This window comes from Panicum virgatum, chromosome 9K (assembly GCF_016808335.1).
Source record: "Panicum virgatum strain AP13 chromosome 9K, P.virgatum_v5, whole genome shotgun sequence".
NCBI classification, from domain to species: domain Eukaryota; kingdom Viridiplantae; phylum Streptophyta; class Magnoliopsida; order Poales; family Poaceae; genus Panicum; species Panicum virgatum.
The window spans coordinates 12,429,093-12,444,408 of NC_053144.1; the positions used below are offsets into that span (position 1 = coordinate 12,429,093).

The following is a 15,316-nucleotide window of genomic DNA, read 5'->3' on the forward strand; positions in this document are numbered from 1 at the left end:
ATGCCGGCGCTGGGGTGGTGGCTCATGGCGGTGGGCGCCCTCCGCGTCGGCCTCACCTACTCCGGCTTCTTCCGCGCCGCCTCTCTCGGCGCCGCCACCTACGCGCGCGCAGAGAGTACGTGTACTACGGAACCGATCGAGTCGTGATCATGATTCATGAAGCAGCCAGCTAGCTCCTTATTGTTATCGCTCGCATCATCATCGACCAGCCTCGTCAATAATAATTAAACTAATAAGGCACATCCGCACATGATGCGCGCGTCGTGTTCGTGCAGTGACGGGCGTGCACGGACGCACGTTCGGGGTGTGGACGCTGCTGTCCTGCACGCTCTGCTTCCTCTGCGCCTTCAACCTCGGCAACAGGCCGCTCTACGTGGCCACCCTCTTGTCCTTCGTCTACGCCTACGCCCACTTCATCCTCGAGTACCTCGTCTACCACACCTTCACCGCCGCCAACCTCGGCAGCTTCGCCCTCGTTGCAGGTACGCCGACCTACGTACAGTGTTATTGTAAACTGCTTCATCTGTTCCAAATTACTAATCATTTTAGTTTTTTTCTAGATACATTAATTTACTATTCATCTAGACACAATATATATTCAGATGCATAGCAAAAATTATACGTCTACAAAATCAAAATCACTAATAATTTGGGACGGATAGAGTAGCTATTACTACACCATTATTGGTTGGAAGATGACGATGACCGATCATTTGGGTTTGGATATGCTGCTGCTGCTGCTGCAGTGACGTCGATCGTCTGGATGCTGCTGCAGTGGAACTCCCACGCTCCCCGTGCTGCTGCCAAGCGGGCCTGAGATCGAGCTCCGCTCTTGCCTGCTCTACTGGATATACCAATCTTGGCCTGTACCGTGCCGTACAGATGAAACACCAAATAATGCTTCGCAAATTTGTTGGTCGAGTCCCGCGGTCTCATAGCTGTGGATCTGTAATATTACTGCTTGTTTTTTTTACACATTTTCCTAAAAAATGAAGGACTGTAGGCATGCATGAATTCTCCATGATCAATCAAGACACCATTTTTTTTGAGTTATATCAAGACACCATTACCATTACCATTACCGTAATAACAACAGACGATTCCTGAAGCTTTCTTTATTTTTGAAAATAATAAACTGTAAAACCGTTGATGAACAGAGGTACTATTGAGGCCCTTATTACTTCTAGCCTTAGCTGTGGGCTAGCTAAGGATACTGTTGGGCCATACTTCTCATGCCACACCATGCTTCGGCTCGGCCCAGATTGGAATAAAGATTTGCATATTCTTTTTCTCATGTATTGTTGTTTGAATTTCCTATATATCTTCCGATAGATTTTAACTTTCACACCTTCCGGTATTTGAGATACGTGCAAACAACCATATTTATTGGATCTCACACCCATACCTTAGCTGCCCATCTTCTACCCATGCTGCCGTTGCTGGGCCACACACTGCCCCCACGCCCTCCAGCGCCACTGCCCACATCCACTGCGTTCGGCAGCTAGCTCCAGCTCCAGTCCAACAGTATTTTCCTCCCATACCACTCCAGCCACCAGCTCCAGCTCCAGCCAGCACAACAGTATTTTTCTCTCACACCATTCTAGCTCCAGCCTGCCGAACGCAGTGGATCGTCGCCACGCTCGCGCGGAGAAGACGCTGCCGAGCTCACTGTTCAACATTGTGTATTATTCAACATTTCAACATTCGGTTTTACCAATTTTAATATTTTGTCTTTACAATTTTATCTCCCCTGCTCAGCTAATTGGGCTTTAAAGTTAGGTGCCTTAATTATCTGACTTCCGGAAGCTACATACTTGTGGTTGGGCTTTGCCACGACATGTTACTCCAAAGTTACTAGCACAATGATAAAATGACTCTATATGGGGATACATGGGACTGGCATTGCACTATTGCAATATGTGACATATACTCCCTCCGTCTTGAAAGTCAAAGTCCTAAAAGAGGGAATCCACTTGCGCTACCTCTTTAAACTGGTGGGGCAAATGTAGCTACTAAGTAAGTCTTAGCGTGTGATACGTGATCATGTACACTAAAACCAAAAGAAATTATGAGAGTTTTTTCAAGAAGGAAGATCCAAGTATTCACAGCATGAAGTATCTGTAATTAAGCTAGTTTTTAGGGGCGTCGATCCCTCTAAACTGCGAATTTTTCTCATTTTCTATGCTTGTGTTTGGGCTCCAGGCCGAAAGGAAGAACCTTGATATTGGGCCGTACATATCTTGGGCCGAAAGCATTGTCACAGGGCCAACCCATTTCTGTCCGAGCCTTGGGCTATTACCGCAGCAGGCTTGGCCCAGATGGAGATAGTGATCTATTTTCGCCTGATTCTTTTTTTTTTTTGCCTGTATATGGGCGGCTGCCATGTTTGGTTAGAGTCATAAATTTTTTTCAAAAAAAAATGATGTATGCAGGTAGTACTAAACGAAATTTATTTTCGAAATCATTTTACGGATGGATATAACTTTTCAAGACGAATCTAATAAGCCAAGTTCCCTCATGATTGGCTACAATTATGCTACAGTAACCGCTCATAATTATTCTCTAATTATGTGGTCAAATGCCTTATTAATTAGAGCACATACTACAATACTGTAATTATAAAAATTATTTTATAATTAAATTTTATTTAATATCTCTAATTAGTGGTCAAAGAACAACGCCTTGCATGGCAGGCTTGCAGCATTGCAGATGCTCGGCGGTCCACCGGGAAATTAACAAATGGTCACGTACTGTACTAAAAACCTAGACTAGTAGTCTTTTTTTTTCTTTTCTTGACACATGAGACTGTTGAACTGGCTATAGACTTTCTGTGTACACCGTGTGGCTCGTAACTCTGCATACCGTGTTCGCGCCGTCCGAGATCATCGTTCCGTCGAGATACAGATACAGTAGTCTGCAGCGTACATAAATGTGCATGGATGTACAAAGCCTGACAGGCACTCTCAGCCAGGACGCCGTCGGTGTCAGAACCGCCCAATTTAATATTATTCATTATCATCCAGATGAGAATTAACATGTGATTACCAGAGAACGTGCCACGTGTTACCTTACATCTAGAGACACGAATAACCGACACATCATTCGTCTAAAATAATATCAAATCCGGTAGTCCCGGTATGTGTTCCAACATACGCCTAGAATCAGCATATACACATACCGTGTACAATCGAATACATCACAAAAAAACCACAAAGAACAGTTTTTACATTACCGGAGTTCAAAACTTAACATTACAAGTTCAACATAAGAAGGTTCAAACTAATCTCCATTACAAGCCTTGGGCTCACGAAAGCCATATTATTCAGAAATTTAAAGATTATTATATTTGCATGCTCTCATGAAGTTCGATTACGATAAAACCTACTACAATGATGATGTCTTGCTCAAGGACACCATCCCAGCCTCAACGACCTACTCCTCCCCCGCACCAGGATCGGCGGGGTAGAAGTGGCCGAACACCACTTCGGGTTCACCTGCAACTAAATTTAGAAGTAACTTGAGTACAAAGGTACTCCGCAAGAGTTACGTGAATAAATAAATAAGGATCATGCAAAGGCTCAAGTAAAATCTTTACGGTTAAGTAATTATTGTATTAGCATGAGCTGTCTAGACTATCACCTAGCAACTTAATTAATCTTGCCCAACCCTCAGAATATTTTAGTTGATTAAGAGAGTAACATAATAAACATAAGGTCATTATTATGACATGAATCCAAAGCCAGCAACACCGAAACTCTCTATGAAGAATTCGACGAACCAAGAGCTTGCTCATATCCGAGAGCGCGGCAATTCGAATTGATTAATAACTTGCAAGGGTGTACTACTTTACCCACACGACGCGAGGACCATGCGACTCACCCAACCGATCACGTCAGGCAAGAGGGTACTCACATCAACTGTTCCCAACAAGGCTCAACTGTTGAGGGTATGCCCAGCTTGCGCGTGGAGACTTAGTTCCACCGGAGACATCTCTAAAATTAACTACACATAGTTCCACCCGGGGGGCATACTAGGTCTCCCTGCATAGCCCTTGGGCACGTATCTAGAACCGGGCCCCAATGATCAAGCCAAAGAAGGTAATTGGGTCATCCGTATCATTATTTTGGATATGTGGTAGCACAGAAAGGTGCTCAAGACCGATGGCATCGACTCGGTCCTTAATCGATTCAAGCGGACTATGTCCATGTGACTTCATTCTCTAGGCCCTACTATTCCGCTCGAATCTCGATACTACCAAACTCTTACCACCAAGCCGAACCAGTGCAACAAGGATAACCGGTAAATGTGATCCTCCAAACTATTCCTGTCTAGCGAGCAATATAATTATTCTAAGCAGGGCTAAGCATCTAGTCAAGTTAAATAATTATCTGACTAACAAGTGATAAGGACATGGATAAACCAATCAAGGAAGGACAATGCATTAAAATGGGTACAAGAATGCAATACGTACATAATTTATATACCCAACATTACCCGATGAGATAACTAAACTAAATCAGGTTAAATAGAAGCAAGGATTCATGCTTAGTTGCTTGCCTCGGTTAGCTTCGGGCTCGACCGCGAACTGGACTCCGGGTTCAGGCTCAACGGACTCGGCGGGCTCCACGGGTTCGTTCTCCGACGATTCGGTCACTATAATGCATGAATGCGATGCATGAATTAGTGCGATGCTATGCTTATGCATAAAATAAACTGCATGAAATGATACGCGCAAAAAGATGTACATGAAACCACGTTTTGGATATGCAACTCTGACAAAACCGGAGATTCTGGTTTGACAAAACCAGAAGTTCCAGTTTCAAAACCGGATGTTCCAGTTTTCAGAACTTGACAGGCCAAAACCGAAAGTTCCGGTTTCTAAAACCGACAGTTCCGGTTTCAGCGGATTACTTGCAGACTGTCCGCTCCAAAGAGCCGGACCGTCCGCGACTCGACTTTCGACACGACCGTGTTCCGGCGGCAGAGCAGGGCCGGAGCGGGCCGAAGGAGGCGCGCACGTGGTGTTCTAGGGCGAGGCGAAGCTCACCCAACAACTGGACGGCGAAGAGAGGCGACGAGAGAACGCTGCTAAGGCGACGGGCGGTGGCAGGCGAAGGCGCTCGGCGGCGGCCCTGCACGGCGAATAAAGAGGCCGGGTAAGGAGGGGAATCGAGCGAGGAGAAGGAGAAGATGCTCCCCACTTGAGGAATCGAGCCATGGCTCACCGGAGACGACGAATCGACGGCGAGGGCGGAGCTCGAACGGCGACGGCAATGGGGAACGGGGAAAGAGCTAGGGTTTGGGTTGGAGGGGAAAGGGCCGGTCGAACCTTAAGGCGAGGAGAGGAGTGAGGGGGCGGCACGACAGCCGAGGATGGCCGGCGGCGGTGGCGACGTGCGGCGCGCCGCGATTCGTGCTCTGCCCACGAAGCAGAGTAAAACCGGAAGTTCCGGTTTTTGGAACCCGGAGGTTCTGGTTTTTTGAAGTTTTCACCCCGGGATGTTACAATGGCCGGCGGCGGTGGCGACGTGTGGCGCGCCGTGATTCGTGCTCTGCCCACGAAGCAGAGTAAAACCGAAAGTTCCGGTTTTTGGAACCTGGAGGTTCCGGTTTTTGAGTTTTCACTCCGGGATGTTACAGCCGGCGCGCAAGTCTTCCCGACGGGGCGCCTGGCCGGCGGTACCCGGCACTCCGGCGGGCCGCGGCCGCCGCGGCAGGTGGCAACGGTCGACCCGGCCCGCCGGCAGTGGCAGGTGGCAACGGTCGACCGTCTCGGGCGTCTGAGGCGCCCTGGCCCACCTGGCACTGGCAGTAAAGCACACGACGTGGCAACGGGCAGGAGCAGAGACGACGCGCGTCCACCGATCCGAAAGCCTCCAACGGTCACAAGGACGGATCGCGAGCACGGGGACGGGACGGGACGGGACGGGACGGTATAAGAGCCAGCTAGCCGTTACAGATCGGGAAACAGAATCCCCTTCCCTTCCCTTCCCTCGTAGCAGCCTCTCCTTTCTTTTCCCCAAAATCTCCGCCTCCTCTCCGGATGTCGGTTGCGGCGGCGAGATCCCCGTCCCCGGGCCCGGCGGCGAGGCCGTGCTGCGGCCTCAGGCGGAGCGCCGACTCCAGCCCCTTCAGGCCCGCCGCGTCCCCGCCCGGTAAGCGATTCGTGCCGATCTCGTGCCCCATTCAGTCTTACATTTCGGGACGTTTCGCTGATTCCTTACAGATTTTGGGGGTGATTTGCTCGCAGATTCTCCGCAGAGGAGTGCCTCCGTCTGCAAGAACGGCAGCGGCCGCGCCTCGCCGCTGGAAAAGGAGAACGACCCGCGGGAACCCGTGAGGACGCACAAGGTCCGCTCCAGCGTCGGCGGCGGCGTCGCGAAGAGCTTCATGGCGCCCACCATCTCCGCCGCCTCCAAGGCCGTCGCGCCGTCCGCCTCGCCGAGGAAGAGGATCCTCGGGGAGCGCAACGACCCCGCCCCCTCGTCCCCGGGCGACCTCGCGCACTGCGCCAAGCACAGGGGCGCGCCTCCGCCTCCGCCCGAGGCCGCTCCTCTGGGCGCCCCCCGCCGCCTGCGGTTCTCGCTCGACGAGGCGCCCGCGCCTCCGCCCGCGGCCGCGCCGCCCGCCTCGCTCTCGTTCGGCGGCGACGAGGAGGAGGCGGAGCACCCCGTGTGCAAGGCGGCCGCCCCCTACGACCCCAAGACGAACTACCTCTCGCCGCGGCCTCGCTTCCTCCGCTACAAGCCCAACCCCCGCGTCGAGATGTACCGCCACGGCGGCGGGGGCGGCGTGCGGCGGCTCGAGGAGGGCTTCGCCTCCGAGAACAGCAGCGAGGAGGTCGACACCGCCACCACCACGGAGGAGGACGTGTCCGAGGGAGAGCAAGAGCAGACGACGCTGTCGTCGGTGCTAGATGACTTCACGGAGGAGGAGACCTCGGCTCCGGCCCCTGCACCTGAGGCCGGAGTCGAGCCTGCTGCTTCGACCGTGGCTGGCATCCTGCAGCCGCATCCCGCGCTGGATTCGCCAGTGGCTCGAGTCCTGGAACCGGAGCAGAAGAAGTCCCCGCGAGCTGGTGGCTTTCTGACACCTGAGCAGGAGCCTGCAGAGAGCCCCGCGGCCGCTCGTCCCAAGAAGAAGAAGAGGTCGTTCCTGCTAGCTCCCTTTGTTCTGGTTCTGTTCATGGCTGCAGCGTTCCTCTGCGTGCCACCGCAGCCCGGTTCCCCGGTCATGCTGAACACCTTCCAGTCGAAGGTGTCAGACTTTCTTTTAGTTCAAGAATTGCATCCTGTGGAGTTGGCTGCTAGGCTGAAGCAATGGTCTAGCAGTTCGTTGGACTTTGTCACGTCCGACTGGGAGGCTCTAGCGTCTTCCCAAGAACAAGAGGTCCTTGGTCCACACTTTGCAGCCAATTTGAGTGCTGCACCTGCGGTAGATTCAGATCATGCTTTTGGTTTCTACTATGGTGCTGCTCAGACAAGCCCAATCAGTGTGGACCAGGAGTTGGAGGTTCAGGAGGTTGTTTCAGAGAGTGATATTGAGATGATGGCAGAGCCTGATGTAGAGGAAATGGCAAACTTTGGTGATGCTGAAGTAGAAGAACCTATTGATGATGCTGAAATGGAACATGAATCTGCAGTAACAAGTGTCATTCAGGAGGCAAATGATTCTGTTGATGCTGAAGTAGAAGCACCTATTGGTGATGCTGAAATGGAACATGAATATGCAGTACCAAGTGTCATTGAGGAAGCAAATCACTCTGTGGATGCTAAAGTAGAGGAGTTTAATACTGAGATGGAAGAAGGAGTTTCAGGTAGTAGTGGAGAAGAGATGTCTGAAGAAGTTTCAGGTAGTGGTAGTGAAGAGAGGGCAGCCTTCATTCAGAATTCGGACATCCTTTCTCAATCTGCTGCTGAGCCTGAACAAGCAGAGGACATGGCAAAGTCTTCCTTGCAGCAAGATGTTCAGACTGAGGACGCTGAAGGTGATCGTGCTGATGGCAAGGAGGATAAGGAAGCGCACCAGGGCGAGAAGTTGGGATCTGATATGTGGCCAAGTTACTTGGACAAAATCTCGAACCCTGCTGTACTTGGTGCTGCTCTTGCTGCCATTATTGTTCCAGCTGTTCTGGTGCTCCTTTATATAAGGCAGAAGCAAGCTCGTGTTACCTTGGACTCCAATGAACCAGCTGAGCAAGTTGAGCAGGTTCAGCAAGTTGAAAGTCTTTCTGGTTCAGGAAGCAGCGAGGGTTATGTTGTGGCCAAGAGTTCACAATTTCAGAATCCTGTGGTAGAAGAATCTGAGAGACTTGGTGGCTCCGGTGCCTCACAGTATAGCAGCAGCTTGTCACCTGGGCTTGGCAGGAGGAGAAGGGCCAGGGAAGAAGTGACTTTGGGCCTTGAGCCGGTGGTGTCGAGGAGGAGGGATTCCACAGCACAATCCACAGCATCTTATGGTAGTTTCACGACATATGAGAAGATCCCTGCCAAGAAGGTAAGCTGTGTGATCTCTATTTTTCCATCAGTTATTTTCATTTAGCTTGCTATATGTCTTGTTAACTTCTGCCAACCTTGTTCAAACAGGGAAACAAGGAGGATGAGGCCATGACCCCAGTCAGGCGTTCCAGAAGAAATATAAAACCACCAGAAGCCTAAGACGAGGACAGCCGGTCCTCTTAACTACTTCCTAGAGGATTTAACTCTTAGGTTTAGCATACTTGCCACTTTGCTTGCTGCGGAAATGTCTTAGTATTGGACAGATGTGTATGGCGTGATAAACAGCTCTCTGCTGTTTTTCCTTCAAAACGATTAGGACCTGTGTGTGTTTAGCATAACTGCATAAGATTTCATAATTCATTGTTAACTTGCTTGTTGTACTGTTTCCTAATCGAGACGAACCATCTTCATTTCTGTGTTTCCTACTTGAATGAATGGTGATCTGAAAGCATGGTACGTTTCCTGCCATCTTCACAACTTGGATGTTTCTAGCATCTTTGCAACATGGATGGTTGGTGCTTTGGATTGCCTTTCCTACTTTTACAGCCAAAATGTTTTTGTAGGATAGCCATCATCATTGTATAAAGATTTCGTTTTGGTTCGTTTTACTTGGTTCTGCATTCACATTTTCGCATTTAAACTATTATTTCTTTCACCGTGGAGATGCAAATAATATGGGCAGTAGCAATATCATGAATAATTGAATATCATGCCAGTAGAATTAGTTCAAGCTTTAACCCTTTTTACATCAGTAAAATCTGTATATGTCACACCCTTTTGAATGTGGAATGATTGTTGAATTGCTGGTCCTATTTTCACTATCAATGTATATCCCTTTCATTGTTAAAGGCGTTTTCATGCTGCTTGGGTGAACTTCATGAAGAATTGATTCAAGCTCTAACCAAATCAAGTTTGCAGCGCTTCTCCGTTGACAAATTCTGCATAGATCCAAAAGTTTAGAGATTTAAAAAATGAATTTTAAATAACCGGAGAGCCCAACAAGAGCCAAGAGGCGGGAAAGCAAATAAAGGGTGTGTTTAGATCCCAAACCCCCCCCCCCCCCCCACAAAATTCAAACTTTCCATCACATCGAAACCTTAAATATAGCAAATGACCCATGTATGGAGTACTAAATGTAGGTAAATAAAAAAACTAATTGTATAGTTTTGATGTACGTTGCGAGACGAATTTTTTGAGCCTAGTTAGGTCATAATATGACAATATTTATCACAAACAAATGAAAAGTGCTACAATGTACTACAGTATCCGATGTGACTTTTTCTCCCACCTTTTCCAGAGATCTAAACACAGCCAAAGAAGAACTTGGCCCATCGGGCAGCTTCCAGCTAGATTGGACCCACGTGTCATTGCCTTCAGTCATCGTCCCGCAAACAGCAGCACAACTACTCGCAGAAGTGGTCTTCCCTCGCATCATCCGCCCTCCGCCGGCCCACCACCTCCGCCGCCTCGCCCCTGCCGCGTCCCCGTTCCCGGCCCCGCAAACCCTAACCCTAATGGCCGCCTACGCCGGGACCACCAGCTCCTTCCCGTACCTACTCGCCGGTTCCTCCCCGGCGGCCCGCCGCCACGGGGCCGCACACCGGATCCACGCCTCGGCATCAGGGACGACAGGGGAGGGCAATGGACGTGGTGTCAGAGGCGGAGCTGCGGGAGAAGGGGTTCATGGGGATGCGGAAGACGAAGCTGGTGTGCACGGTGGGGCCCGCCTGCGTGGAGGCGCTGCCGGCGCTGGCGCGCGGCGGGATGGGCGGGGCGCGGGTCAACCTCTGCCACGGCGGCCGCGAGTGGCACCGGGCCGCCATGCGCGCCGTGCGGAGGCTCAACGACGAGGAAGGCTTCTGCGTCTCGCTCATGGTCGACACCGAGGGCTCCCAGCTACTCGTCGCGGACCACGGAGGCGCCACCTCCGTCAAGGCCGAGGTAGGATGCTCTCTGCCATTCTGCATTGCTTCTTCTGGTTGTTGCATTCTGTCCTCAAGGTCCCGGCTCCCGGGCGCCACATCTGGTCATGATTTTGGAGAAAATTGAACTCGCGTCGCGTCATGAAGGGAATAGGGACACGATTTTTTGAACGAACGGAATAGGGTCACGATACCTGTACTGTCTCTGTTGTTGTGCAGCTATGTAGTTGTGCACCAGTTGTAGTAAGTATTACCACACTTCTTTAAATATCTCAGCAGCATCCAATTTGGTGTTCTCTTGTGACAGGAAGCAACTGTTGCTCTGTGGTTAATTGTATTGATCTGATGAAATCCATACTCATTTTAGTGCAATTATAATGTAATTATCCTGTTTAGATAGGATGGTCAGTTGTTGGATACTTTATGATTGTTTTGCTTTGCTACAAGAGGATAAATTGATAATAATATAGTGCGAGTCTTCTCCTGTTTCAAATCACTTTGTGATCAAATGCATTGATCTGATGAAATCCATATTTATTTTAGTGCGATTATTATGTAATCATCCTGTTTGGATAGAATGGTTAATTGCTGGAAATTTTATGATTGTCTTTCTTTGCTACAGTACGAAAAACTGATAATAATATAGTGTGAGTCTTCTCCTGTTTCAATTAGTCTGATTTGATGTATGATCGGATCAGGCTGTTTGTCGACCTCATTGTACAAGAATCACTTCTATGCTGGATGATACCTGGACTTCTCCTGTTGATTGTACAAGAATCACTTATTTAAACATAATAAAAGGAATGCTCATTCCTTTGTGTGTGCAATAATGAGATACCTGGACTATGACTGATTGACTGGATTTTGTACCAGACAGACTGCTAATGATATGTCCAGCAAGACATTGTCATTGTGCTGAGGTGCTTTCATGTTATTTAGGAGTAATAGTGCTTATGGCTTCATATATCTCAGTCTTATATATTGGTCTACCTTCATTCTTATCTGCTTCATATATCTCAGTCTTATATAGGCCATGTTTGGGGTGAAAAAAATTTCGCGAAAACTTTTTGCGCCTTTGACCACTAATTTAGAGTATTAAATAAAGTCTAATTACAAAACCACATGCAGGACCCTGGTAAATTCGCGAGACCAATCTAATGAGGCCTTTGACCGCACGATTAGAGGATGGTTACTGTAGCATAACTGTAGCAAATCATGGACTAATTACCGTCATTAGATTCGTTGCGAAAAGTTACACCCATCCCTGAAAAGGTTTTGCAAATAGACTACATTTAGTACTCCATGCATACAAGGATGTATCTATTTGCATGTGGGTTAGTATTAAGCTCTGACATTTCCTGGAATAATTGATCAATGTAGGTTAGTAATTGCAGATGGGGTGGCGAAAGTAGGTTGAGTAGTTCTTACCTGTATGACAAAATCAATTGAGCTGTATCAACAGTGTGCTGTTTTTTCTTCAGTCCTTAAAGAATAACACGATTTTCCTCCAATACCAAGATACATGGGAGTTGAATATCTAATGTGTCCTGATGTTGACACTGTAGTAAACTAAAATATTGAGGTAACATAGACCCTGACTTATGAGGGCCTTTCCCTTGCCCCTCCCTGAACAATAACTGTGCACCTATCAAGTTTTTTTTTTAAACGATATGCTTCACTCATATGTCAAACCATCTTGGTTCATGAATCTTCCAAGTAGTAGTAAAAGCTCATAGTAAAGGCTATGTTGTTGTTGTTGTATATATATTGCAGGATGACTCAGAGTGGCTATTTACAAACAAAAAGACTGATGAAGCCCATCCATTCACAATGCATGTCAATTTTGAGAAGTTTTCTGATGGTCTGAAGATGAGCAGGCTTTCTTTGTTGGTTGTCAATACTGAGTTCTTAACATTGCTCATGGAAGAAATAATTTTCTACAAATTTCAGGCATTCTAGTTGGTGATGAGCTTGTGATAGACGGTGGAATGGCAACATTTGAAGTTACTGAGAAAATTGGGAATGATTTGCGCTGTAAGTGCACAGACCCAGGTTTGCTTCTTCCTCTAGCCAAGTTGTCATTCTGGAGGAATGGAAAATTAGTTGAAAGGAACTTTGGCCTTCCTACATTGTCGGCAAAGGTTAATTCATTTGAATGCAGTACTTCGTATTATTTCAAATTTGTAGTTTCCTTTTAAAGCATTTCTTGGCCTATTAAGGATGTACCAATCTTGACATATATGTTTGATTATGCTTCTTAGATCAATTCTGTTGAGTCTCGACATGATGAACTTTCTGGCTGTGTTTCCTGCTTGCTGACGGCTTGCATTATCTTGTAGGATTGGGCAGATATCGAATTTGGGATAGCAGAAGGAGTTGATTGCATTGCTCTATCTTTTGTAAAGGATGATAATGATATAAAGCAGCTGAAGGCTTACCTCTCCAGAAGATCATTAGAGTGAGTAGATAACTACTATATGAAGTCATTTACTGCTGTTCCTAATATAACTTACTGCTTACTGTTCTAAAATATCGATACAGTTTTGTAGCTGTAGTTCAAAGTATATTTACAGGTTTATAAAAAAAATGTATATGTATGTTATCCGGAAGCTCAAGGGAGAAATGCTGTTCAAAATAAACAAAAGTCATGGAACAGAATGCCAAATTAAAATCTTAACAAAGAAAAGTAGAACTTACCAGCAGCAGGGCTCTCCAGTGTAGCCATTGATATTGTACAACTTCCAATAAGTACTTGATCCATTTTGTATGTAGTGAGACACTTCATCTAATCAGGAATATGTCAAGCTGATGTAGCAATATTTAAATATATGCAAGCGAGTACTGATTTTTAGCTTTTGTCTGTGATACTAAGTTACTAATGCGTTTTTGTCAGGCTTAGCAAGTGAAGCAATCTCTTTAATAGAACTCAAAAGTATGGTTGTAATGACATTACTGTTTATTATATTGATTTCGAAGCTGCCAGTCTTATGCATTATGGTTTTGTGACAGGCACATCAAAATTTTTGCGAAGATCGAGAGTCTGGAGTCTCTCAAGAACCTGAAAGACATCATAAAGGCATCCGATGGAGTTATGGTAGCACGTGGGGATCTTGGAGTTCAGATTCCTCTGGAACAAATTCCAGCCATCCAACAGTCAATTGTTACTTTATGTAGACACGTGAACAAGCCTGTGATAGTTGCTTCACAGCTTCTCGAATCAATGGTTGAATATCCAACGCCAACTCGAGCGGAGGTAACCTAACTATAACAAACATAGCTGCATAGATCTCAAAACATGGTTTCATTTCATCTAGTCTTTTCCTTCTTCAGTCCTCATGCCTGAAACTTGAACTATAGTTTAGATCCCCTAATATATTACTAGTGATGACTTTTATATCTCATTTAAGTTTTTTTGTTTTTGTTGGTGGCTCTTGTTGGGTTTCATCTCTAGCCTACACCATCATGCTAGGGACTGAAAGGCTTTGTTCTTCTATCCAACTTTTAACTATCTACTCTCCAATGGTGTGCCACTGGGTACTTTACGTAGGTGGCTGATGTTTCTGAAGCAGTGCGGCAATATGCAGATGCTGTGATGCTATCAGCAGAGTCAGCTATAGGTGCATATCCCCAGAAAGCTCTATCTGTCCTCCGTGTGGCCAGTGAGAGGATGGAATCATGGAGCCGTGAGGAGAGCATGCAGAAACTTCTTCCACAACATCAGCTTGCAGTCGCTCTGCCTGACCGGATCTCAGAGCAAATTTGCAACTGTGCTGTAGAAATGGGTAATTTATTGTTTTCCTGTTTGATACAACCAATATTTTCTCTTGAATTCTCACAATGCTTTTTTTTTTGAAACTGAATTCTCACAATGCTACTTTTTCTGCAGCAAACAACCTTGCTGTGGATGCCATATTTGTTTACACAAAGCATGGTCACATGGCATCACTTTTATCACGCAACCGGCCAAACCCTCCCATATTTGCGTTCACTGATGATGTTCATTCAAGAAAGAGCATGAACCTCTACTGGGGAGTGATACCGTTGCATCTTCCATTATCTAACAGCATGGAGGATAACTTTAAGAAAACCATCAGCCTGATGAAGTCAAAGGGTTCTGTGAAACCTGGAGACACAATCTTGCTGGTCTCAGACTCTGATCTAAACCGACCTTGTGCTGCCACATCTGTGTTCCAATCCATTCAAGTTCGGTTAGTGGACTAGGTTAGGCTTAGGCATAATGGGACGAATAAATGTTCCTGGATGTTGATGGCTCTTTACAAGTACAGGGGTTGCTGCAAATGTATTACAGTACCAGACTGCATACCTTGTACATTTGTCCATGGATTACGTGCGTTCATTCTCCAATAAGGAGCTATTTGACTTGTAGCATTTTAGTACATTTGTACACGAAAATGATTATTACCTTTCAGTATTGAAGACTCTTGTTAAAGGATAATTGAAAGGGGTAGTAATGTTCAAGGTGTGCGGCCAGCATTTTAGTAAGTGGTTTATAATCTCACATGGGCGCAAACGGAGTATGTGTTGGTGATCGTATTCTGGTATGTAGTTATGTACGGAGTATGTACAAACGTGCAAACCACGCAATGAAAAGCTTGGAAAGTTTGAGTGCGTATCTTGGCAGACTGGCACTGGTAGCTAGCGTGTACGCAACTCTGGATCTCAGCATGAATTTTGGAGTGAACAAATTTAGCGTTAGGATTTATTGTTTGAAACTTAAGTTTGATGCCTGAGGCTATAGTTTTTGTTTTCTGCTAATTCGGCTCAAAATTTGGATGCCTGGGCCCCGGAGTATTATAAGTTACAGCGTAAGCGGGAGGTCTTGACTTCGACTCTCAACGAAAGCAAATTTATTATTTTGGCTTTTTTTTATTTGTT

General features: G+C 46.8%; 2 protein-coding genes and 1 pseudogene across 4 annotated transcripts; all 3 read left to right on the forward strand.

Annotated features, from left to right (window-relative positions):
• Positions 1 to 817, forward strand: LOC120647713 (ergosterol biosynthetic protein 28-like). Its single transcript, XM_039924572.1, has 3 exons — positions 1 to 115; positions 276 to 482; positions 747 to 817. The coding sequence occupies exons 1-3, from the start codon at positions 1 to 3 to the stop codon at positions 815 to 817; spliced, it is 393 nt and encodes a 130-aa protein (XP_039780506.1).
• A 5,171-nt stretch (positions 818 to 5,988) lies between these two features.
• LOC120648372 (transcription initiation factor TFIID subunit 4-like) lies at positions 5,989 to 8,972 on the forward strand. 2 transcript variants are annotated; one of them, XM_039925134.1, is made up of 4 exons: positions 5,989 to 6,155; positions 6,251 to 7,596; positions 7,687 to 8,496; positions 8,586 to 8,972. In XM_039925134.1, the coding sequence occupies exons 1-4, from the start codon at positions 6,044 to 6,046 to the stop codon at positions 8,655 to 8,657; spliced, it is 2,340 nt and encodes a 779-aa protein (XP_039781068.1). In that variant the 5' UTR covers positions 5,989 to 6,043; the 3' UTR covers positions 8,658 to 8,972. The 2 variants fall into 2 exon arrangements, with proteins under 2 accessions (XP_039781068.1, XP_039781067.1); XM_039925133.1 differs by having other exon boundaries at positions 6,251 to 8,496.
• An 883-nt stretch (positions 8,973 to 9,855) lies between these two features.
• On the forward strand, positions 9,856 to 14,899 carry LOC120648373 (annotated as a pseudogene). Its single transcript, XR_005664933.1, has 7 exons — positions 9,856 to 10,439; positions 12,194 to 12,281; positions 12,371 to 12,561; positions 12,760 to 12,878; positions 13,430 to 13,673; positions 13,968 to 14,202; positions 14,307 to 14,899. The product of XR_005664933.1 is annotated as a pyruvate kinase isozyme A, chloroplastic-like (transcript).
• The last annotated feature ends 417 nt before the right edge of the window (positions 14,900 to 15,316 follow it).